The following is a 26292-nucleotide window of genomic DNA, read 5'->3' as shown; positions in this document are numbered from 1 at the left end:
GCCTATTCCGACTGGGCGTAGCTAGCTACCGCTGAGCGGCTAATAGGGAGAAGGTGGGGTAGCTCCCTCCGAAATACCGCGTCGGTTGTGACCAAAACCATATAGCTGAGGGGCGTGGCTACCCATCCGAGCCGCCTATGCGAAGCCCTAGGCGGGGCTGGTGACTGGTAGGGGCGGGGCTGTTTCTCCCCTTTCAGCTCGCGTGGGAGGTTGGGAACGGGGGGTGTCAGGGGGAGGCTGGCGGAGCCCCCCAGACGGGAAGGGGGTGGAGGGTTGGTTCGTTGGTTGGTCTCGCGCTGTCGATAGCGCTCAGAAGGCGGGCGGGGGCACGGGACAGTCAGGGTGCAGGACGAGGAGCCTTGGTGAGGGGAGCGTGAGCGAGCTGGGCAGGAGCCTCCTGAGCGGGATTAGATAAATTGAGCCTCCCAATTCCTCCCCCAAGGGTGGAACTGATACAACCTCTCCCTGAGGGGGAGAAATCAGGAGGCCCCAGGGATGGGTTGGGGAAGCTCTGAAGGGGAAATATTTTAAGGGGAGGGAAGGGTCCATTGATTAGCAGAGAAGAAATTGGGGAGAAACAACCCCCTTAAAGGCTTAGTGTGCACACAATGTTGTGTTGCATGGTGTTAATCCTAACTAACTAACTAAACTATAAACTAACTAACTATAAACTATAGTTTATAAAAAAAATGATGGGGTCTAAATTAATTATCACTCAACAAAGAGATCTTGGAGTCATTGTGGAGAGTTCTCTGAAAACATTCACTCAGTGTGCAGTGGCAGTCAAAAAAGCAAACCAAATGCTGGGAATAATTAAGAAAGGGATAGATAATAGGACTGACAATATCATGTTACCATGGATTTATATAGAGGCACGCCCGCATCTTGAATACTGTGTGCATCTCAAAAAAGATATATTGGAATTGGAAAAGGTTCAGAAAAGGGCAACAAAAATGATCAGGGGTATGGAATGGCTTCCATATGAGGAGAGATTAGTAAAACTGGAACTTTTCAGCTTGGAAAAGAGATGGCTAAGGGGAGATATGATTGAGGTCTATAAAATCATGACTGGTGTAGAGAAAGTAGATAAGGAAGTGTTGTTTACTACTTCTCATAACACAAGAACTAGGGGTCACCAAATGAAATTAATAGGCAGCAGGTTTAAAACAAACAAAAGGAAGTATTTCTTCACACAACGCACAGTCAACCTGTGGAACTCCTTGCTAGAGGATGTTGTGAAGGCCAAGACCATAGCAGGGTTAAGAAAAGAACTAGACGAATCCATGGAGGATAGGTCCATCAATGGCTATTAGGCAGGATGGGAATGAATGGTGTCCCTAGCCTCTGTGTGCCAGAAGCTGGGAATGAGCAGCAGGGTATGGATCACTTGATGATTACCTGTTATGTTCATTCCCTCTGGGGCACCTGGCACTGGCCACTGTTGGAAGACAGGATGCTGGGCTTAGGGTGACCAGATGTCCCAATTTTATAGGGACAGTCCCAATATTTGGGGCTTTTTCTTATATAGGCTCCTATTACCACCCCACCCCCCCACACACACACCCCATGTCCTGATTTTTCACGCTTGCTGTCTGGTCACCCTAACTAGGCTAGATGGACCTTAAACATAGTGAGGTAAACTGCTGCAACTTTTCATGTGGTTCCTCTTAAACAGATTTAAACTTTACTTGTAGCAGTTTAGCTTGCACCTTATAAGCTAATCCAGTATCACCAGTTTTAAACCAATGTAAATGTGCCCACCCATGGGTTTGTGCTGATTTGACTGAATTGGCTTTTAAACCAATTTATGTGAAACTGTTACAACTTGTGTGTGTAGATAAGTCATTAGAGAGCAGGGCTGCACTTCGGGAATAAGAGAAAAATTGTTTTTTCAAAGAAAGAACTACAAATGATAGAAACAAGATCATACCCAATGAACACAGGGAACAGAAGGGTGAGAATGGAAGCTGTAGGTGGAAGAAGAAAAACAGAGAAGAAAGAGCAAGAAAAAATACAGACTTTTAAAGTCAGTTAATTTTATTTTATTCCTTCATGTCCCTACATTTTATTGTATTTCCCTGACTCATGCCCCACAGCTCCACATAGAAGGGAACAGCAGGGTGGTGTTAGTATGTGGAGTTACCAGGCCCAATCTTAAGCATTGCTTTGCACTTTTAATTCCCATTAGCTTCAACAGTTAAGGCCCTGATCTTGCAAAGATGGAAATTCTGGTGCATAAGTCAGGCTTTCCTCACTGTCTCTTAGGATCATACTCCTAAAGATAAAGTGTGAATTATCTTTATCTGATTTCGTTTAAATTGTAAATCCTTTGGGCCAATGACTGTCTGTCTTTGTTGTGTAGACTTGCTTGCACAATGCAGGTGGGGTGTCTAGGGCAATGGTTTTCAAACTTTTTTTCTGGTGACCCAGTTGAAGAAAATTGATGCCCGTGACCCAATGGTGCTGGGGATGAGGGGTTTGGTGTGTTGGAAGGGCTCAGAGCTGGGGCAGAGGGTTGGGGTGAGGGTGGTGGGGTGGGGCTGGGAATGAGGGGTTCAGGGTGTGGGAGGGGGCTCTGGGAAGGGGATTTGGCTGTGGGAGGGGGTCAGGGCTATGGGCTGGGAGTGCAGGCTCTGACGTGGGGCTGGGGATGAGTTTGGGGTGCAGGAAGGGGCTCTGGGTTTGCGGGGGGGGACTCAGAGCTGGGGCACGGGGTTACCTTGGGCGGCTCCTGGTTAGCAGTGCAGCAGGGTGCCAAGACTGGCTTCCTGCCTGTCCTGGCACCGCGGCTCACACTGTGCCGCAGAAGCAGCTGGCAGCAGGTCCGGCTCCTAGGCAGAGGCGCGCAAGCAGCTCTGTGCGGCTCTTGCCCGTAGGCACTGCTTGGGGCAGGGGCAGCACACAGAGCCCCGTGGCCTCCCCGCCTAAGAGCCGGATATGCTGCTGGCCGCTTCCAGGGCACAGCGCGGTGTCAGAACTGGTAGGGACTAGCCTGCCTTAGCCAGGCAGCACCGACAACAGAACTTTAATGGCACGGTTGGCAATGCTGACCAGAACCGCTATGACCCAGTGCCTTACAGTACTGGGTCGTGACCCCCAGTTTGAAAACCCCTGGTCTAGGGTAGGCACCATTGCAATACAACTAATAGTAATAATTGGTTTTCTGGGCTAATAATATTAGCAATTTTGTAGAATTCAATAGTGAATACAATAAATAACCAGGATAAGAACTGACCACTCATCACATCTGTAATTTAAAGTTTAGAGGTGACTTGCAACGAATTTTTCCCTTTGATTTCTCAGTAGGTACTGACGATCTTGAAGAACCTCCCTAAGAGGGCCATCGGTATGCATAAAAGAATTAAAACTTTTAAAAATATATGTTAGATCCCTCGGGTCACACAAAGGGATCCTGGCGGCTCCGGTCATCACCGCTGACTGGGCCGTTGAGTGTCTGGTTTGCGCAGCACCGCAGTGGGGCTGACAGGCTCCCTGCTAGCCACCAAGCTGTGGACCATGTGGCTCCCAGGTCAGGAAGCAGCCAGCATGTCCGGCTCCTAGCCTTAGGTGCTGCCAGGGGGTGGCCGCATGTTGCCCCGCCCTCAGACATATTTCCCATTGGCTGGGTCAGGGCCAGGGAGGAATTAGTACCACTCGCGAGCACTCACCGGGTGGCAGTTGAGGGGTCACATGGCGCGTACCTCTCTCTCTGTTGCCCAGCGCTCTTCCCCTAGTGTGGCTGGGCTTGAGCTGCAGCAAACCGCAGTCTGTTGCCCTGGTGGTGACACCCAGGAGTTGAAGGTATGTGTATCCCTATCTCCAAGTGCTGGGAATGGGGCTGCACCCCCATCCTCCTCACTGCATCTCTCCCTGTCCCAAACCCCCTGCACCTCCATCCCCCTGTCATTGCATCCCTCCCTGTCCCACTCCCCTGCAACCTCATTCCTCCCCCGTCCAATCCCATCCTGCCCCCCACACCTACCCATCCAGTTCTGTACCCCTTACAGCGTTCTCCCACCCATCCTCTCCACCTCCCAGAGCCGCCACCCCCATATCTGTCACACCCCTGCTAATGGGCCCATTGCAGCTGTGATAATGCATGGTCCTAATTCCACTCACAATTACAATATAGGCATTTATGAAATAAAATATATTTATTGGTTTATCATTTCCACAAGTTACCACCACTAACAAATGTGAACTGTAGTCCATTTTCTCATAGATGGAACAGAATTGTTGCACCAATGTTGAACTATAGAAAACATTTATACAGATGACGTGACATGAACAAATCAGGTTTTGTACATATCAAGAGCAATCTCTGACAAGTTATTAAGAAAATAGAGCTAAGGATGGAGCAGATTCTTAGTTTCCCTTTTGGATTACCCATTAACCCCCGAGAAAGTAAAATTGATCCCCAATTTCTGTTTTACAAGTTATATTCTTCCTTGTTGTCCTAATCACCTGCATTTGAAGCTTAAATTCACTTTGACCTATTCACTCTTTTGTTATTCATCCATTCTGGAAAGCAATATTAGCATGTAGGAGTATATGTATATGGCATTTTTGAAACAAATACTGGAATGCTGTATCTGTTTCTGGTGTCTACATTAAATAGGATGTTGAAAAATTGGGAAGGGAGTAGAATAGAGCCACAAAGATAATTTGAGGACTAGAGAAAATGCTTTACTGTGAGAGGCTTAAAGAGTGCAATATGTTTAGTTTATCAGAAAGAAGACTGAGAGGTGACTTGATTATGGTGTAGAAGTATCTTCATGGGGAAATAATATCAGATACTACAGGGCTCCTTCATTGAGCAGAGAAAGGCATAAAAAAAAGTCTGGAAGATGAAGCCAGAAAAAAATTAAATTAGAAATAAGGCACACATTTTTATCAGTGAGAGTGATTAACAATTGGAACAAATTACAATGGGAAGTGGTGGGTTCTCCATCTCATAAGGTCTTTAAATCAAGACTAGATGCATATCTTCCAGAAGTGCTTTAGCCCAGGGGTCAGCAACCTATGGCACGCATACCAAAGGCAGCACATGAGCTGATTTTTCAGTGGCACTCTGCTGCCAGCCTGGGGTCCCGGCCGCCGGTCCTGCTCAGCCCACTGCCGGCCCGGAACCCAGGCCAGCAGCAGGCTGAGCAGGGCCGGCGGCCGGGACCCTGGCTGGCAGGGGCCAGCGGATGGAACCCCAGACTGGCAGTGGGCTGAGCGGGGCGGGGGGCTGGGACCTCGGCTGGCAGGGGCCCCTAGATGGAACTCCAGACTGGCAGCGGGTCGCTGCCGGTCTGGAGTTCCATCTGCAGGCCCTGCCAGCCTGGGTCCCCACCGCTGGCCCTGCTCAGCCCACTGCCAGTCTGGGGTTCCGTCCGCCAGCCCCTGTAAATGTAAAATGTATTACTGGTGCATGAAACCTTAAATTACAGTGAATAAATGAAGACTTGGCACACCACTTCTGAAAGGTTGCTGACCTCTGTTTTAGCCAAACAAACTATTTAACAAGTTATTGGACTTAATACATGTATGATGGGGCAAAAAAAAACAGAAGTATACATTGAAGTAGTTTCAATTGGCACTCTCATTTACAACTGCTTTTGGGTTATATTGTTTGTATCTTCTTTACACTTCAGAAGAAGTTTTAAAAGTTTAATTTTCTAGTAGTGTTTAAAATCTCTCTGTGGTGAGGTGAAGGGTATCTGAATCATAGTCCATCTCCCATATTAGAACTGTTGCAGCTCCTGGTCTTTTCCTGGTGCCTGTTGGGCTTTGTAGTGAAAATAAGCATGTGAGGGTGGGGGAGAGCAAGCGAGGAGAGATGGAGTGAGTGGGGGTGGGGCCTCAGAAAGGGTGGGGTGGGGCAGGGCAGGGGTGTTCAGTTTTCTGGAATTAGAAAGTTGGCAACCCTAGCTGTGAGGTATCACTTTAAAATGTCCATGACTGTCTGTGACAGGGTTCTCTCATCTTGGATTCCTTACTGCACACAGTCTTCATGCACACCACTGGCAAGTTCTATGCTATGTGCTTTATTTACAATGTTCTTTGCAGCATAAGGCTTTTCACCAAGCCTTTACCTACTGCCAAGGCACAGGGCAGGAGGGGAAGAGACATCACACCTCTCTGAGATGCTGGGCTCATGTTCCTTTCCCTCTAGCTTTCTGTCTGTCCATCTCTCTCTCTCTGACATCCTCAGTTGATGAGCTGAATCCCCTTGTTGACTGGTTAATCAGTTGGTACTTATTAAATTATCTTGTCACTTTTGCTCATGTGGGGACACTTACCAAGTGCACAGAGTGGTGAGTCAGCCTTAGGCTACTCACACTCTGTCACACTGGCTCTTAGATATGTCTGCACTGCAATTAAATACCTGCAGCTGGCCTGTGGCAGCTGAATCGGGCTTAGAGGGCTCAGGCGAAAGGGCTGTTTAACTGCAGTGTAGATGTTTGAGCGTGAGCTTTGACTCTAGGAACCTCACTGAGCCCAAATATCTACATTGCAGTACTGCTGGGGGAATTCTGCACCAAAAAATTAAATTCTGCCCATATTTGAAAATTCTGCAAAACGCTGCATATTTTGTCAAAACAACACAATATAATCTTGCCTCTTACAATTATTTTGGTAATGTATTTCAAAATATTTGTCAGCAAGCATGTCTAACAATACAGATAAAAAAATGATTTTTTTTGACAAATAGGTTCCTTGCTAGGTATGTTAATACAGAATGTTGTGCAATTCATTTAAATTACAATACACAGCTGTATTTTCTGCACCTAGCAGAAGCAGTGCACAGGCTTGGGGAAGTCAGGGGTAACAGAGGAGCTGAGGGAGAGGGAAGGAGCCTAGGAGTGAACCTGGAGGATGTTGGGTGTGGGTGGGAGATTTTTCTTGAGGGGCGGGGGGGAATTGTTAGGGTGTTGGGATGCCTCCCCCATACAGACCTTGGCTGACCCCAAACCTCTCCCATTCAATCAGGCACATCTGCCCCTGTCCCCACACCCCTCATCCCCACAGGTCTCTGCATCCCCGCATCCCCAGGCTCAACCAGTAACCCCACTAGCTCCTGAGCCCATGCTCCAGTCTCTCTCCCCCCCCAACTAGCCCTTCTGAACCCCAGTCTGTGACACTCCCCCAGTCTTGTGTGCCCCACTCTCTTTTAACCTGGCTCCGCAGGCAGAGTGCTATGTGAACTTCTACTCCTGGGGGAATTCTGCAGCACTGGCATAGAATTTTGTATTTTCCTGCATAAAATACATTTTGCCTAGTTCTGCAGTTCCCCCTTTTCCCCACCAGAGGCCGCTGTGGCTGCATGAATGCAGCTGGCTGTTCTGGCGCCACAGCGGCCTCTGGTGTGAAAGTTGGAACTGGGGGACGTAGGCAAAATGTTTTTTATGCGGGAAAATACAAAATTATGCGAGACAGATGAATTAAAAAAAAAACCCTCAAACTGCCGAAGCGCCCAAAAGAAAAAAAAAAGCCATGGGTTAATTGAGGACAGGTATTCAGACTGGTAACATGCAGCTCTCACTTTATATACCAATAGCCAACAGTATGGATTTTTGATCCTTAATCAATTTGGAATCTGGCCAGGCAATATCTTGAATATAAAAGAATTTTGCTTCATTCTTATACCTAGAACTTTTTACCTAAAGATCTCAAAGCACTTTACAAACATTCTCTCACTTGCACAGTTTTGTAGCTAAAGAGCCAAGTTTGCTGAATGATTGTTTTAGTGACCAATGCCAAGGATAGTTATGCTTCTAACATATAAAACAAATTATTTAAACTAAATTAACAGTCTGATTAAAATATTCAAAATCCCTAAACCCTTCAAACATGGATTCATCTATGATGCTTACTGGTAAAATTATTGTAGTCAATAATCCAAATTATCCCATTTTCTGTCTCCCATGCTATTACTAATCTGTTTGAGGCAGAGCTTCATCTGATATGTTTTTTATAGGGTCGTAATTGTCATAGTTCCAAATTCATGACCTCATTGGAGCTATAAACAATTTATACTTGATGACTATCTGCCCCCGGGTTTCCAATAGTATAATCAGAATGCTAGAATTGATTTTAAAGAGTATTATATTTTCAACATGAGTGGTAAGTAGGCACACTTTTTTTTTTTAAATGCACACTATTTGGCTTCTCAGATTCAGTATATTTTACACCTTAACTTTAACTCCACAATTCAGAGTGCCAGTTAGTATTTCTCTCTGGAGACTGATTGTGGCCCAGACCTTGGCACATAACCACTTAAGTCCAGTCTGCAGCGGCAGCTCCAGGCACCAGCGCTCCAAGTGCGTGCCTGGGGCGGCAAGCCGCAGGGGGGTGCCCTGCCAGTCCCCGCAAGGGCGGCAGTCAGGCAGCCTTTGACGGCTTCCCTGCAGGAGGTCCGCCGTCCCCGTGGACTTGGCAGCAATTCGGAGGCGGGTACGCCGAAGCCGCGGGACCAGGGACCTCCCACAGGCAAGCCGCCGAAGGCAGGCCGCCTGCTGTGCTTGGGGCGGCAAAAAAGCTAGAGCCGCCCCTGCCAGTCTGAACCAGAGAAACTTGGATATAGAATTTGTTTTGCTTTTTATTGGAGCTTTCTGTAGATGCGCTAATCTAACAACCCAAAATGACAGGATAGCTACATTTTTAAAAGGAACAGAAAGGAATAAACACAGAGAAAATAGTTTTAATAGTACTTTTAAAATTTATTTTTGGAATTAAAACATTCGGTTTCTACAATACAAAATAAAACTACTCAGTATGTGTGTGTAACTTAATCCCTGATATTGACACTCCTGGCAATGTTAAATAAGCATGCTAATCACCTCAAAATCCCCTTATCACATACAGGAATATAAAAAATAGCAAATGACAAGAACAGTTTGACCTCAGGGAGAGAGAGCTTTGGAGAACATTCATGCCACTTTAAGCTTGGATAAATACACCAGAAGTGTGGAAAGGCAAAGGTGAAATAGGTGAAAGGTGTTTGGCTATTGTAGTCTTGAGGCACAAGAAATCCCAGGTCAGCCATCTCAAGATGAAGGCTTTTCACAGTGCACCATGAATGAAATGCATAGATTCCAGTTTGCTGGGTCCTTTCTCACTGTTCCTCTCTCATGCATATTCTCAGGTGTAAAGAGAGCATGGGATAGGGCTCACTGAAGGAGACCTGCAACTACAGCCCTAATCCTTTTGGGGTCTGTCTCAGGAAATTTAAAAACAAAAAGCCAGAGGCTGAAATGGAAGTTCTGGGGGTGGGCGAGGGGAGAGTAAAGACCAGTAATACAGGGACAGGCAGGAAGGGGGAGAAGAGGTTGCCTTGGCAAATTGTAATATTTAGCACTTTAGTTAGAATCTTCACTAACAAAGCAATCAAGAACAAATCCAAAAAGCAAAGTGCGGAGAAAATGTGACCTTGGGAAAGCAGCAAATTTTCTAGGATACTGTGCATGGCGGGCTCTACAAGCGGGTAGCATCATCAGATGTACTTATCCATTTTTTAAAAATGAGCACATAATTGAATGAGAAGGCCCATATGTGGCTTTGGCATTGTGTCCTGCAGTTTCTCACCAAAATGTTGTACTAAAAATTAAAAACAGAATGGTTTTAGCTGCCTGAGGGAAGGTGCAGAAAGGCTTGCAAGGACAAGTCAACCAGGCATAAGGGTAGGAACTGATAAGAGTATCTCCATGCATTGGCGTGGGGTCCCCTTGTCCAAAGTGAGGCTTCTGTAGGCGTGGGTAGAGGCAGCAAGGAGGAGGAGACAACCCCCCTCCCCCTTATCCCAAGGCAAAGGCACTTGCAGATGAGATTACACGGGGAAGAAAGCTGAATGGCTGGGTAGGAGTGGCTCCTTGTCTTCTTCAAGCAAACATGGTTAGCTGTAACCACTGCAGAGGAGAAAGAAAGAGAATGTGAATCTCCATTTCCACCTGAAACCATTACCATATTAACCAGGAATCGGTGTATATTTCTTTGTACTACATCTAAAGGGAGGAACACTCCAAAGCATGTATATCATAACATGTTTGTTTGTACAATAAAAGTGTGCATCTATGCCCTCTTCTCGCTCCAAGCCTTTCAGACTCTACTTTATATCCACCCTAAGGGCATGATCCAAAATCCATTGAAAGCAGTGGAATGACTTCTATGAAAAAGTGGTCTTTGGATCAGGCCCCAGATAAGGAGACCACTAGCTGACATCATTACTCTGCTGGGATAAAATAAATCAAAACGACTTGGTAAATCTACCAGTTTGTATTAAAAACTGAGGAAGTTTATGGGAACATTTGGGGGGCAAACTGGTATTTGTGACAAATTTACAGATTAGTAATTAATTATAATTCTTTGCATATCCATAGTCACTTTCATCAAGGACCACAAATTAGTAGTTGCAGTAGTTAAGTATTAATAAATTCAAAGCCTCATAACATCTGTATGAGGTAGGTATTCTTGCTAGAGATGGGCAAACTGAGGCACACTAATATGCCCAAAATTGGTGAGAGGGCTGGGACAGAACCAAGAAATCCTAATTCTCTATCATTTGCACTAAATACTGGAGAACACTATCACTACCTCTTTTGTGGCTGAATGTGTAGTGAATTGTAATTATTGTTCTTATGACTCCTAGAATAATGAGCAAGGGGAGGAGCAAGACTAACATGGGAGGTGTTAATATCTACTCCAGAGGACCAGCTATGAGAAGTAAGAGACCCACACAAACCAGGGAAGGAAAAAAAGTATGTACCTTAAATAAGTCGAAAGTGACAATTCCATCTTTATCTGTGTCCAGAGATTGAAAAAACCCTATAGAGATGGGGGAAGAGGGGAATGTTTTGTAATTATTATTTTTTAATTGCACCGTTTAAAAACGTTTATGCCTATGGGTAATTCTCAGACCTCCTATAGAAAGTAGTATACCTCTGAATTCTCTCCAAATGGAGAAGGTACCACTTCACCAAGAAAACTTGCTGGAGAACGTTTACCTTCCCTTTACTGCTTTTTAATCCAACATGGCATCAGAATCCATTGAATGAAACACGTACAATTCTTGCTACCAACAGAATAAAGGTAGGACCTAGCCCTTTCAAATCTAAAGATGGGGTTAAAAAATAAATGGGAGTGCGGATATTTGCAATAAAATTACTAACAGATACTTCAACTAGTAATCTCTCCATCAAAGAGCTATCCCTGCCTTCTGCCATCTACCATCTTTTATAGTCTGCTAATCCCAAGAACTAGCTTTACAACAATTATTAAAGATTCTGTGAGTAGCACCATCAACCAGTGGCTCACAGTTAAGAGTTTGAATAATGCCAATGCAAAATGCTGACTGTTAGGAAAATACTCACTGTCAGCACCAAATGGGTTACTTGGTACCATAGGCATTAGTACCCAAACTTCATGAGCTGGCACAGATCAAGAGAATATTTTAAAGCTGAGTAGGTTAGAGTCTGATTTCCAGCTGGGTTGTGCACAACAATATCTGTATAGTACCATAACAGGACATTCATACCCACATGGTAAGAAACAACAAGTTAGAAACATAAAAATACTCTCAGAAATTTGTACTCACTGAACATGGTTTCAAGTCGCACTAAACAGCACACAAAGTTATCGAAGTCAACAGCCAAGTCAGGCTCAGAATAACGGGTGATGATCAATTCATACAGTTTCTTGTTCAGTTTAAAGCCTGTCAAGACATTACTATATTAAAAAGTCAAGCAATTTAAAACAGCATTACATCACTTGATTTCAGGCCACACAGGTATTATGTGGACTCAGCAGACCAGTCTTGGAAAGTCATGTATGTATAGAGAGATCTGTTTATTCATCACTGAGGCCAAGAATTTAGCATGATTCAGAAAAGGATTGGCCATTTATATGGATAACCAGAATATTCTGAGTTATAGTAAGGATTAAAAAACCCAAGAGTTTTGGACGGGATATAAATATTTATGTTGTAGGACATTAGCCAAGAGGGGTTAGGAAGAAACTTTCTCTGTAGGCAGGTTACTCCATAACTTTCTGAAGCAGCTTGTATGGGCACTGTTGGAAATGGGATAGACTGTTAGATGGACCACTGATCTGATCCAGTATGATTATTCTTTGCTACTACCAATCAAATCTTGTCATTTTGGATTGTAACAAGCAACTACTCAGGTTTTCTGTGCAACCACAAGAGGGCACATCATTTCTTGTGCAGAGCACAGTAGCACTTAGGTCAGCTACATCTAAAATAAAGTTGCACAGATCTTACTGGAGCTCTCTTCTTTAGCTTTGCTCAGAATTTTAACCTATTGTACAACCGTTTGATCATTTTTCTACAGTGCCTAGATGGATTATCTGGACAAACCTATCAAAACCTTGGTTCCATCGTGGTTGGAATAAAGGGTACAAATGGTAGTAGTTTGGTTTCTGATGGAAGAGATTATGAATTAACTGACAAATTAATTAAATGCAAGGTAATAAGTTAACTCCATCAAAGTATGTGATACATCACCTGCAGACTCCAGTGCCATTCGCATTTCATAGGCACTCATGCATCCAGACTTGTCTAAATCAAACTTCCTAAAGACAGTCTTAACAAAAAAACAAAAAAGGACACATGAGGGTACTGGACACTCCTGCAGTTGGGTAAGCAAATCTCATGGACTGTAATAGAGTCACACAGTGTACTGAAAATGTGCAAAAATACCACATTGCTGTGTACACGAACAACAAAGACTGGATTAAAAAAAAGCACCACATTTTCAGTGCTGGTACCAGAGCATTTTCAAGTGACATTGGAAATTATCTGTCATTGATATGGATAAGCTAAAGGAAGCAGAAGCAGGGGATCAATAGCAACTTCACCTACCAGGTAACTCCTAATTTTGTTCCAGAGGATGTTGAATTCCACCAGTCCTAATTTCCCATTTCCATCTTTCTATTCAGGAAAAATTGTTAAGGAGAAATGTTTGCAAGCTGACTTCCTGAAGAGGAACTTCCTCTCCCATCACACCCCAAGAAGAAACCAATCAAAGTCTCCACTAAACACTAGCACCCTGGCAGCTATGTCATTTTTACTTAATTAAAAAAAAAATCCCCTCATGACTGGTCTACATCTTACAGGCATGACACAACCCAAAGGGCCAGGATGTAACAAAGATGCAGAAGGAGGATACATCCATGAGGTTCACCATACTTCGGCATGACTCAGTACTGAACCCTTTAGTCCGGAGGTCTTTATCTGGAATTTAAAGCAAAGAGGGGGCAAAGTTAAGGCACGTAGCAGAGTTGTTTATAATGCACTGTGTGAAAAGCTAGCATCCTCATTACAAACACGTGAGCTTTTTTGTGTTCTTTTCAGATTTCATGTAAGAATGCAACCTTAAAGCAGGAGTGAGGCAATAACTATTTTCATTTCCATCCTCTGCTAGTAGATAATGAGACTGCTTCCAACCAGTGGAAGAGAGAAATATATTGATTCCGTCTCCTATACTGATACTCAAAAAAGAGTGCCAGTGCCCAAGCTACAGCTACCAGTCTGGGTGCATCAGACTGCTGGTACTACTTCAAGAAGAGAACCACATGGTACACTAGATTACAGAGACTGACCAAGAAATACCCAGATTCAGACTATAACACTAATAGGTCAGCTGAATTATGTGATGCTGTTTTTTCCATTACTTACGTTTACTTATGATTTTGTTGAGGATAGTCTGCAGTTCTGAGACACTGATTTCCATATCCTAGAAGAACCAAAGAAATAATACTGCATTTCTATTGTCTCTCACCCCAAAGTGATTAAACTGATGTACAAATTATGTACAGAACTACCCATTGCTAAGATGCAGCCACATTTATTAGATGAATTGTGGCAGCAGTAACAGTGCAAAGCAACACCACACATTAGTTTAGGATGGGAAGTGAAGAATATGCTATCCAACCGAAACTTCTGGAGACATTTTAGAGGCAGAATGTAATTACTCAAATTTGAATTTGGTTAAAATGACTTGGACCAAACCCTCCATATTTCTGTGAGAAGTCGGTGACTTGAGATTCATAGATTTAAAGGCCAGGAGGGACCTAGTCTGATCTTCTGCATTGCACAAGATGGAGAGTCCCACCCAATAATTTCTGCATCAAACCCATAATTTCTACTTGAGCTATAGCAAATCTTTTAGAAAGGTATCCAGTCTTGATCTGAAGACTTCAGGTGATGAAGAATCCATTTGTCTACCTTCTGCTTCCAATCACTGGATCTCATTGTGTCTTTTGTGCTAAATTAAAGAGCTGTCTATTTTCAAAAATCTCTTCCCCATATATTTACTTGTGGAACAGGATAAAGTCACTTTTCATTCTTCTCTTGAGTAAACTACATAGACTGAGCTTCTTAAGTCTCTGACACTAAGGTATGTTTTCCAGACCTTGAATCGTTTTTGCAGCTCTTTTCTGTACCTTTTTTTCCAATTGTTCAACAACCTTTCTGAAATGTGGACACCAGAATGGTCTCACTAATGCCATGTACAGAGGTAATACCACCTCCTTTCTCCTACTTTATATTACCTTGCTTATACATCGAAAGACTGTGTTTGCCCTCTTAGCTAATTACCATCACACAGGGAGCTCATGTTCAACTTTAATTACCATAAACTGTCAAGGCAAAACCTTCAGCAGCAGTGCTCCCTCCTACTACCACATGGAGGCATTAATTCGGTAATGATGCAGTGGGAAAAGTGCCACCTAAAAAGATAGTCAACACCGTTTCACGTAGAACCTCATTTTTCTTTGAAAGTAATCCATTCAGCTACTGAGGCCTAATCATACTTATCTGCTTACATCACGTGAAGCAAAATGTTAGTGTAGCGGCTGGACTAAGGATGGTATGGGGAGAAAAGATTTAGAATTAGACAATTCACACCTTAAGTGTCCTAAACCCGAAAGAGGACAAACAATACAGCCAGCTGATTTTGCTGAATAATTGGAAAGCATATTATCTTGTGTAACCTATAGAGATGATGCTTGTATATGTTAGATTGTAATGTAAATAAAGGACTGGTTTTTGAGTCTAAAATTGGGCTTGATGATAATAAAGCCTAGTAAAATATAAGTGAAGCAAAGTGAGACAATTCAGAGGCAAGTTAGAGAGAAATTATGGTCAAGCAGTAAATATGTTTTTGTTTTAGCTGATTTTAGCAGGTGTTGTAAGGAAATTTTTAGATGGTTTGGAATATTGGTAACTGCCGAAATTGCACTGATGCAAATGATAATTAGAATGATATTTGATAGTTATAGGCAATAAGTAAAAGACATTCGCTTTGAGTGTCCAGAAGATTAAATATGGTAGTGGAAATATAGATATGGTAAAAAGTAGACTTAATTAATGGGTGTTGTTACAATTGATTATAAAAATAGTAGTATGCTAATTTTGTATTAGTGCACTCATTCACCATTAGGATACCATTAGAGAGAGGATTATATTTCCCCTTCTTCTCATCCAGGGACTAATCATATCTGGATGCACCATTTCATCTTGGAATGTGCGCATAAAGGCAGTGTACAGTTATATTGTAATGCCTGTTTGCTTCAACTAATTATTTTATTTTAAATAAAATCTTTAATTCTATTACTTACAGTCCTTCAATAAATTAAACTATCTGTCACTGCTCTGGAGGATCAAATTGAACGAGTGCAGTTTGGTTCTATTTCTGATGTTTTAACTCTTACTTGTGTGGAAGCCAGTAAATAATTAACAAGGTTTTGAAGAGATCTTAATGAATGTTAGTTAGCATGAGTTAGGTTAACTGTGACCCTGAAGCAAGATAATGTATGCAATGTGCAGTCTTGCAGTCTTGTTTTTCTAGTGAGATAGGAGGAAAGCTTATGTATAAACAATATGTATTTGTTGTTTTTTACTGTCTGTATTATTGCTAGAAATTGTCTGTAAAAGGTATAAAGGCTTGCTGTGATTGTTTGAGAGTTGAGAGACCTGTCCAGGACCCTGTGTCCTATGGCACTCTCTCCCTCCATGGTAATTACTGGAGAAATAATAAAGTATTTGATTTTGCTGCATCCAAACAAAAGTGAGAACTGAGTTTTCTTCGACAATTTAGGACTTTCCATGAGGACGTCTGTCTCTGTTGGGCTCACGCCATCTGAACTTATTGACTGTGCAGCAGGATCAGATTTAGTTTATTGCAGTAAGACTGCTGAGTTGGCCAAGGAAATGCATAAGGTAATGCATAAGGTAATGCATAAGGTAATGCATAGGTAAATGCATTAGAATGCACTCATGGTATTGGTCGGACCAGGTAAAGATGCATCATGGTTTAAAAAAAAAAAAAAAGAGAGATAAAAAGGTTGAAAAAGGGTTAAAAAAAGAAAGAAAAAGAAAAAGGAAGAAAAAGAGGCCTTGGTGTGTGTGTGTACACCAGTGTGAGTGGCTGAGTAATTAGTGGATCTTTAGGAGATCCCTGACTCAGCCTGGCATAGTAAGCTGCCTGGGTCTAGGAGTGTGTGAACCCATCTTCCCTCCCCTTTCCTTGTGAGTCTCTCCTGTGTGAGTGGAAAATGGGTAAGGGACTGTCTAAATATTCCACACATTATGGTCCTAAAACCTGCAGGTATTTAAATGATTGGAATCTGTATTGAAAATTCATTTAAACAATGCCCATTAGAAGGTACCTTCAATCTAGATAAGATCATATATCTCAGTGGAGCTTTATTCACAAAGAAAAACCTCTGTTACAGTGTGAGCAATTTGTCTAGAACGGGTTAATTTGAAATAGCCCTGAGATAAGGGAGAAGTTGTTTTGTCTTCAAGGTCATGAATTAGTGTGGACTATGCTAAGTGCTAAGTAAAAATGCTTCAGCTCCAACTGGTTGAGGAAAAAAAAAAGGCAAACCAAAAAGCAGTATAAGTTACAAAACTGAGATTGCATTTGCAAAGCTTAACGGTTCAGTGAGATCCAACAGTTTTTGCAACCCTGAAGCCAGACAGGCAGCTGACCTGAACTGAAAGAGGAACAGCCATCCCAAGAGTGGAAGCATGTTGGAAATGCTGGACAAGCTGTATACAGGATAATCTCCCGTCCACCTATTTCCCTTCTCTGAACATTATACACAGACATACCAGTCTGGATATGTGTAAGTATTAAAGTGGCTTAAGGCTTGGGGCATTCATATTTTAGTGATGTGGGAGCATTCCCAACACTCTCCATTGTTGTTTTATTATTTTTAATGAAGCTTTAAAATTTGATTATATGCTCTGTCAGTTTGATCGCCTGACATGAGGGATAAATTAGTAATAGGAATTTGTCACAGTTTGGTGAGCAATTGCAGAATTTACACCATCTATCTGTTTTACCCTTGTTAGTTTATGTTTGCTTTGTTTGGTACTGTTGGTGTTAGGTGTTAAGAATAGCATGATTATAGGTGAGCTCTAATAGAATAAGGAAACACTATTTGGTTTTGGTGCACTATTTAGCTTTGGCTCTGTTTTGTTTAACCGGTTACTGATGTTTTTCTGCTCTGTTCATTTGGGCGTTAGGTGTGTGGCGGAACTGAACTTCTCGTAATTCCTCAGGGTGGAAGCCATGTGTGCGATGAAGCTCTGGGGTTGTCCTGAAATTTGCAGACAATATAATAGAAGTAGAAAAATTTGGCTTAGACTGTAATTTTCTTTGTTTTTTTTGTAATTTTCTTTTCTGTTTAAGTGTCAGCACACAAATGGGTGGGTCTCTGGGTATGCCCCCAAAGGGGTTTGGATTATGTGTTAAGTGAATGGCCATGTATTTTTGCCCAGGTGGCAAGCCTTACTAGGAAGGACTCAGGTAGTCTTGTGAGTAGAAATGTTTTGGGGACAAGACCAGAAGGGTGGGGGCTAGTTGCGTAGCCCACCCTCCTAGCTAAGAACTGGTTGTGGAACAAGCTCGTGTCCATGGACGGGACGATTCAGTGGGGAAAAAAGGATCGGGCCCAAGCGGGAGGGCAACAGACAGAGAGATTTGGAAACTTTTGAGGGTGTAGTGGAAAGAAGGAGTAAGTGAATATAAGCATGAGGATTTCACATACTCAGAAGGATATTTGGAATGGTGATTTAAGTTGATAAAAGTGGCTGTTGGAAGGGAAAAGCAAGTGATTTTTAAGAGAACAGTTTTTGGTGTCTATGAAATGTTTGTGAATGAATTCAGGCAAAGAACTTATTAGATTGCAATCATTTGGCTATGAACAATTTTGTTAAATCAGTTGAAGAATGTATACAGTGCTATGTAATGACATTGTATTAGGCCCTACAGGCACTATAAGTGGTGATGTTTTCTTTCAGTGTTTAAAAGCAGGAGTTAAAAGAAATAAAAACCAAGCCGGAGAGCATCTGTGTTAATGCAAATTAACTAACTGATAAGGTAGAGGCCGCTGAACCAGGGCTGTCTAAGAAGCACATACGAGAAAATATGGGGTAATTCCTCTGTTTTGCCTAGAATCAACAAGAGTATTTGTATATTTTAAGTATTTAACTGCTGGACCTCTGTTTTTGTCTTTCAGATAATCAAAGAACATTAATGCCAGCTACACAGCATTCAACATACTATGATTTACTGGCAGTCACAATTATGTTCTGTGTTCTGTTTTGTGGTGTTTTGCCAAAGAATTGTTGTGTTTAATATTTTCATGAGATGGTCTGATTTGACATCAAAAATGTTGCATTGCAATGCAGATACTTGTTTTGTTCAACTTAGAGTACAAAGTGTTTAGTTATATCAGAAAAATGTGATATACTACAGTCTAATACATTTTCTTAAGTAAGAGAAAGAAACTACATTGGCCAAATCTTTTAATTGAGAATTGTTGTTAAAATTTGCATACTGACAGTCTTTGGAAGCAAGGACATGAAAAGTTAACCCACTCCCATATTGTACACGGGATCCTTCTGGCTACCTCAGACTTTTAGCCAGAGGGCTGGGGATGGTGGATAGCTATTGGACTAGAAGTTATATTAAGTGAACTTCTCAAAGTGGGTGTGCTTGTCCTGGCTTGTTCTTCCAAAGTTCTGTAATAAGATTATTTTAGTGAAAGGGTATATGTGGCATACATTGAATGATAATACTTCTGTACTGTATAACAGTACTGTTTATGTGTTCATGGTATGAAAAAGGTGTATAATTGAAGAGTAAAAGTTTCCTTTGTAGGTTAAATGAAGAGAAAAAAAAGCCAAGTAGAGAATGGCAAACTGGTTGTTGCAGTTACACGAGATTGCCAGCCCACTCTCCTCCTTGGGGACCTTTTGTAAATATTCAGATTGATTTTATTTCGATGTCTACATGTTGTGGTTATGGATATGTATTTGTTTTAGTTGATGTATTTACCAATTGGGTTAAAGCTTTTCCCTGCAGGAAAGCAGGTGTCAGGACTGTTGTGACATTTGGCATCCCTGTGACGATCAACAGTGATCGTGGAATTCATTTTTACTGGACAGATTGTACAGGAGTTATGTGCAACTCACTGCCCTCACCACCCAGAATCTGCTGGGACAGTGGAACGCCAGACCGGGATTTTAAAGAATAAACTGGCCCAGATTTGTGCTGAAACGAACTTAAGGTGGCCAGATGCCCTTCTTTTGGCACTGAGGTGTATGAGAACCATTCCCAATCGAACGACTGGACTCAGCCCTCATGAAATTTGACAGGACACCCCATGTTGACTACTAACTGCAAGCTCAGATGGACATTCATTTGCTGGATAACATAATGCTTAAATATTGTCAGGCACTAATGAAATGTGTTAAGTCTTTTATACACAGGTGATGGAAGCACTACCAAAGGATCCTGTGCAACCTTGCACTCGTTGGAACCAGGAGCCTGGGTCTACATAAAGATCCATCAGCGAAAGACTGCCTTGGCTCCATGCTGGAAAGGCCCTTTCCCAGTCCTGCTGACTACCGACACCGCTGTGAAGTGCCACAAACTGACTGCTTGGACCCAGGATTCTCACTGCAAAAGACCCCTCCACATCAGAAGAATTTTCCTATTGATGATTAGCCTATTCTTTCTTCTAGTTCTACTGTACTTCTGGACAGCAGGGAAAAAGCTCCCTTGACCACTGACAGACCAACTGTGCCTTTAGACTTTTCTAGAAAAGAGCACAGCTATTACAGGGTGATATGTGCTGGAAACCTCTCCCCTGTAGGATGCTAAACCTCGATTGTTTTGGGAAAGAAGAAGACACACTCACTCCACTGACATTGCCAAAGTCCAGGAATTCCTGACTGAAAAGGACACTGAGAACTGATCCTGGTGAAGAAACAAAGAATTACATACTGGCAGGAAGAAATTTGTGGGACCCATGCTTGGGACTGTGGTATTATTTGGATTTTGGGGTTTATTCTACAGGCTGTGCCCTGTGTTTTGGATAAATCCTTCAGTATGTATTAATTGGATTTTACCTGACATTGCCCTTATCCAGTTTTCTACATACCCAGATTGCTCACTACCATTAGATTAGCACAACAAAAGGCCTGGGTTATTTCCTCTGGACAAAAATTGACCAGATCCCTGTGGGCTGGGTTATTTCATCTGGCCAATAGTGTAGTAGCCATTTGGACTGTTCTTCCAGGCCAAGAACGTGATAAGAAGGCCACTAGTCTTATTTTTGAAGCTCAGCTATCTTCAGTACAGGCTGGAGTTGAGTTCTATGACCCAGAAGTTACTGACAGAGATGTTATTGAATATCACTGAGGCTGGGAAGGCATTGCAGTGGGATCTAGACTAGACTTGGCCCACTGCCCTTACAGACAGGAGTACCATCTGATCTGTGGTCATGAAGACATACTTGGACACTTTCTGGATGGAAGTGTGGACATTCACAGTGCTCCTTCCAAGCATATGGACCGGTTAGGGAATCCTGCTGGGTCCATGGGGAGGATGCCTGTGGGACTGTAATTGTTTACCGAGACATCTGGGAAATTAGACCACCTGGTATCTCCAACTGATTTCTAGACAGTACCCCTAGAATGACACCTGACATTTTGGATGAGAATAGAGAGTCAATGGACATTTTGGCCGTTAGAACCACCACAGCTCAGTGTATCTATAAACTGAAGCTAGGGGAAGTTGTCACTGTTTATGACAATATTTGTTGAGGGGGTGGAGGTCAAGGAACACACCCATTTTTAATGATAGCTGTGTATGCGTTAATGCCACCACTTTACAAGATATACATATTGATCTTACCACTGCTGCAGGCAATTATATCATTTACTGGCCTGCAGATAGAATGCAGATAGAATATTGTAAGTGGCTCTTGGATTTTAGGTATATTTTGATTGGACTAGAATAATGCCTGATCAGTTTCAAAATTTGCTTTCATTGTTACCAAAGGTTCAAAGAATCTCTGAATTGCAAGGGCAAATTCCCATGTTTTAGAATGTATATCAAGCTGGAAGGAATGCCTTTCATACAGCTTATAGAGTGTTTACTTTATGTACTAGGTATGATGTTTTGTGCTTTGTGTTCACGATTGTACAACAGCCCCATTATATTATTCCTATAGGATTGTTATTATATGTAGTGTTGTTAGTTATTTAGGATTATATTGTTGTTGTTGTTGTTGTAAATAACGTAAGAATAGCAATACCTTTCATGTTCGTGCTGATCATGCATTGTCATTACATCCCATGAAAACCCTAAGATTGACATATTTGCTGTAGAATCTGAAGTCCATGGTTTCATGCGAATTGAGATTTGAAATTGTTTGTTGTACTAGAAGTACAAAAGCCAGTAAATAATTAACAAGGTTTTGAAGAGATCTTAATGAATGTTAGTTAGCATGAGTTAGGTTAACTGTGACCAAGCAAGATAATGTAAGACAGAGGACCTTGCAATGTGCAGTCTTGCAGTCTTGTTTTTCTAGTGAGATAGATGTATAAACAATATGTATTTGTTGTTTTTTACTGTCTGTATTATTGCTAGAAATTGTCTGTAAAAGGTATAAAGGCTTGCTGTGATTGTTTGAGAGTTGAGAGACCTGTCCAGGACCCTGTGTCCTATGGCACTCTCTCCCTCCATGGTAATTACTGGAGAAATAATAAAGTATTTGATTTTGCTGCATCCAAACAAAAAGTGAGAACTGAGTTTTTCTTCGACACTTGGGAACACATAAATCAAGGTTACACTTGCTCCAACTGCTCACAAAATTGTAATATTGTAATAGGTAGAGACTCCTCAATGGGATCACTATATATAGAACATACATTTTTCTTTATAGACGTTGCTTTTCCACCCACCGCCAAAGGAATAAGAGCTGCAGCCACACCTCCTCCATATACTTGCCCCTTCATCTTAACTCAGTAAGAACAGCACACTTACCGCTCCAGCGAGCTGCTTGAAAAGTTGCTTGAAACTGTCATCAATCTCACTTTCAGAAAGCACTTTCTGAGGAAAGAGAACAAACTTTTGATTGGCTACTTCTCAGAAGAGCAAAGTACCCAGCCCCTGAAAGGCATGCAGCAAGGAAATATGTATCCCAGGAAATTTGTTGAGAGCCCATGGCTGGACAGGAGAATACAGAAGTAGTAAAGATATCATGGCAACACTAGCCAAGTAGTAGAATCCTACATTTGAATATTTGAATCCCACATTCAGCTTCTCACTAGTAGGGGAGGGGTTGTGCAGTGAAAATAATGCATTTAGCTCCTGAGGGAGTTAGGTTTAGGTCACTCAAGCAATACCTTCGCACCACTAAATCAGAACTCTTACACAAGTCCTGTTTCCCCAGAGAGCAGAGACATTTTGCATAGGGATGGGGAACTATAGTAGATAAAAATCTGTGTTCAACCCAGATCTTCTGCTGTTGAGGCCTCTGGTTACATGACAACTAGACTGACTCAGCCTCAGAAGTTGTACTACATGAATAGAGCCATAGTAGCTAGTTAGGAATATGGCACTGAAAGATGGATCTTTGGCTTCTTATGCAAGGAAACAACACTTAGTAACTACCAAGTTCTAGCTGCCTATTCTACTGGAAAGGGCAAGCATGGAAAGAAAATAAATTTAAAAAAGTTGTCAGAAGAATGTATGGAAACAGGAGGAGCCTCTTATGATGACTACATAAACAGGGCTCTCTGAACATAGCCACAGGCTGTGAATTGAAACCAAGTGACTGCTAGAACTCTGAGTGGTCTTAAACCTCAAAAAGGAATCCTTAGTCTCTGCTCTTGCAGAGGTTAGGGGATAAGGGGCTCTTACCTCATCTGGAAGATTAGCCTGGATCGGATCATCCATCTCCCTGCAGAAACACACACAAAATGTCCATGAAGGAATCAAAATAGCAAAACCATTGTGGCAAGAGAAGAGGTACTGTGTGGTCACAATATTGTGTGAGCGTGTATAAATGCTATACATTAGTTCTCAGAGGGACAAGTTTCTGGGTGCAAGAGAGGCTGGTACCTATGTTTCAGTAATGTTTGGCAGCCCCAAACCCTTATGGGCCCAGGCAAAAAGATCACAGGCTCTAATGCAGGATCTCTGGCATAGCAAGGCACAATACTATCCATTGTATCAGCCCTCTCTTTTTCCCAACCATCACATCTCCTACATATTGGTTTCCACAGCCACACGGACTAAAGGCCTTGGCTGATCTAGAATAAGTAAGTTTGTGTCACATTCCTTCTTCACAGTCAGCCAGAGAGAGAACAATACAATGCTTGGGAACAAAGATTCCCAAAGATTGCAAAAACATGATGATAGAGATAAATGAATAAAATCCCACACTCGTGTACAAACTGCAGCCCTGTGAAAGGGCCTTGATATTATTAAAGTTTTCCCTATATGGCCCTTGATTGGGAAGCCCTGATAGGCTAGCATCAGTTAGAAAAAGCATGGGGATGCAAGAGGTGGTAGTGGTACTGGATATGATTCATCCCTTTATCTTCTGGGACCCAATTCCTGGAAAACAGCTACTAGTTCACACAAAACACATGCCATAATCAAAGACTGAAACTTACTTACTCAGTTCCAGCTTTTTTCTCTGAGAAGACCCTGAGGACAAAATCTCCTTCCTTGTTAGGTTCGAAGGTGGAAGGCACAACAATATACTCCCCTGGAGGCAACTTGAAGCGTGTGCTGACTTCACGAAGGTTTATGAACTGCTCCGAGCGGGCTCGTGAAGCATTCGCCAGGAAGAATTCTCGTTTCAAGTGAACTGCAGACTGGCCTACAAACTGCCAGAGAGAGACATATAGTCACCGCCATGAGCTGGCAAATCTTCTGCTCCACACAGGCTGCTAAAGGCCCAGTACAAAGGTCTAGCCAACCAGGATGTTTCAACAGTACCACAATAAAAGATAAGAAGGAAGAACCTTGGAAAAGGGCAGAGGGTCCTTTGGAAGCACGGTGGTCAAGACATTGGCATTTTTCCCTCTGTGCCACATAAGTTTTCCTGCCCAAATAACAAGTGAAAATAAATGTAATGGCTGCCACACATTGAATCAAACCTCAGGTTCCCATATTCCCAGCCTGCAGGGTCTGAGAACTACATCACATTCCTTTGGCTAACTCAAGAGCAGTGTTGATGGGCTCTGAAGGGAACTGTACCCATCCCTCTTAAAACAAGTATAGGATGGCCCAACCCAGAGAAGCAGAAAGGCTGCCATTAGAGAGAAAGGATGGTCCAGTGGTCAGGGTAATAGCTAAGGACCTAGAAGACCTGGGTTCAAGTCCCTGCTCTACCAGACTTCCTGTATGACTTGGGGCAAGTCACTTAGACTCTCTGTGCCATAGTTCTCCATTTGTAAAACAGGGATACTTCCCTACCTCACAGCGGTATTATGAGGTGCTCATATATTACAGTGATAAGGGGCAATATAAGTACCTAAGAGATATTTAGAATAAAAATAGGACCTCAGAAAACTCACACACACACAGAATGTCATTACAGTACATCAGTTCCTGTTAATGGTGTGCCATTAGAAGAATGAAAAATTCCATAAAAGTAAGACATGCTGTTCAGACCTTGATCTGGATGAATATCAAAGAACTTTCAGGTTGTCTGGGATGGATACAAAATAAAAGCCTTGGAGCCACTTTGATCATTTCTAAAGGAAGAAGTGTCTGAATCCAAAGTGAAGCCACATTATGCATCATCATGCAAAGTTATCCCTACCAAAAGGATTGATTTAAATATGCATTACCTATGGTTGGTATCTGATGAAAGAATTTCCATACGTACCTCACGAGGAACCTGTAGAGATACAAATTAGAAGTCAGTAAGTTACAATGAAACTAATGTTCTGTTAGCCAACAGGAAAAAGATAACATCTATATTTAGTTAGTTGCTTGGCCAGTCATCTTCTGCAATCCTATAATCACTATTTCAAGTATTTATGCTTGGATCAGTGTTTAAGCAATGGTTTCCCCTCACATCCCTTACTTCTCTTGTGCCATTGCAATGAAGTATACATGTTGTTCAGGGGCACTCACCTTTGAAGCCCTAGGTTGTCCCCGACCCCCGCAATCGCTGTTCCTATAAAGAAGCCCTGCTGCCCCAACAAGCTGGGGTGACAGGTTAATTCATCCAAGGTACAGAGGCAGCTCAACAATGAGCTAACATTTGAAGGCTAATTATATCCAAGTGAGCCTATTAATCTTATAAAGAACTGTTATTCTCAGAGGGGAGAGAGACAAGGAGGTTGTGCTAATCAGAAGCTAGGAATCTCTGAGAGCACGGATTGTTACAGAGCTCATAGTTACCTCATAGACAGCAAAGCCAATGGTCTCCATGTCCTTCCCATATCTCCTTTCCTTGCGACGGTGCTTCTGCATGAGTGCCAGGAGAAAGCTGCAGCCCGACTCTCTGCTGTAGTCATCATCATTATCATCCACCTCTTCCAGTCGGATTTTAAACTGAGGGTTTATCCAGAATGTAGCTGAATGGCAGGAAGAGAAAGGAATAAATTAAACAATACACTATCCTTACATATTCCTGGTTGTTTTAAGTATAGGGTAAGTCTGCACTGCAATTACGGGGCATGACTGTGGATCATCACGTAGACAGACATACCTAAAGGCTTGTCTACACTTGCATTTTATAGCACTCTAACTTGCTGGCTCAGGGAGGTGAAAAATCACCCCCCTGAGCGCAGCAAGTCTGAGTGCTTTAAAGCGCTAGTGTAGACAGGCTCTGAGCGCTGGGAGCCGCACTCCCAGCCCTCGGAGCTAATCGCCTCGTGGAGGTGGATTACCAGGAGCGCTGGGAGAAGTCTCTCCCATCACTCGCGCGCGACCACACTTCAGCGCTTTGAAGTTTCCAGTG

At 42.5% G+C, this 26292-nt stretch overlaps 1 protein-coding gene and 1 long non-coding RNA gene across 7 annotated transcripts in view; one reads left to right on the top strand and one right to left on the bottom strand.

Annotated features, from left to right (window-relative positions):
* The first annotated feature begins 25 nt into the window (after positions 1–25).
* LOC120369430 lies at positions 26–15486 on the top strand. Of its 4 annotated transcripts, none has more exons than XR_005583156.1 (5): positions 26–167; positions 1898–2026; positions 3304–3346; positions 10634–10742; positions 12940–15486. It is a non-coding gene; the product is annotated as an uncharacterized LOC120369430 (long non-coding RNA). The 4 variants fall into 4 exon arrangements; XR_005583158.1 differs by lacking the exon at positions 26–167 and adding an exon at positions 266–362 and having other exon boundaries at positions 1902–2026; XR_005583159.1 differs by lacking the exon at positions 26–167 and adding an exon at positions 285–362.
* Positions 8702–26292, bottom strand: part of CAPN1 (calpain 1) — a 56800-nt gene continuing 39209 nt past the window's right edge. For all 3 annotated transcript variants that reach the window (XM_039482711.1, XM_039482709.1, XM_039482712.1), the window contains exons 11-22: positions 25731–25906; positions 25210–25221; positions 23991–24202; positions 23229–23268; positions 22350–22415; positions 13679–13736; positions 13170–13234; positions 12863–12931; positions 12506–12584; positions 11579–11695; positions 10751–10809; positions 8702–9893 (exon numbers count right to left, since the gene is read on the bottom strand). In XM_039482711.1, the coding sequence (XP_039338645.1) occupies positions 9867–9893; positions 10751–10809; positions 11579–11695; positions 12506–12584; positions 12863–12931; positions 13170–13234; positions 13679–13736; positions 22350–22415; positions 23229–23268; positions 23991–24202; positions 25210–25221; positions 25731–25906 (980 nt within the window). In that variant the 3' untranslated portion in view covers positions 8702–9866. The remainder of the gene's footprint in view (positions 9894–10750; positions 10810–11578; positions 11696–12505; positions 12585–12862; positions 12932–13169; positions 13235–13678; positions 13737–22349; positions 22416–23228; positions 23269–23990; positions 24203–25209; positions 25222–25730; positions 25907–26292) is intronic.

The sequence above is a fragment of the Mauremys reevesii genome, linkage group 7, assembly GCF_016161935.1.
Source record: "Mauremys reevesii isolate NIE-2019 linkage group 7, ASM1616193v1, whole genome shotgun sequence".
Classification (NCBI taxonomy): Eukaryota; Metazoa; Chordata; order Testudines; family Geoemydidae; genus Mauremys; species Mauremys reevesii.
Note: the sequence above shows the minus strand (reverse complement) of the source record. Positions and strands in the feature narration are given on the sequence as shown.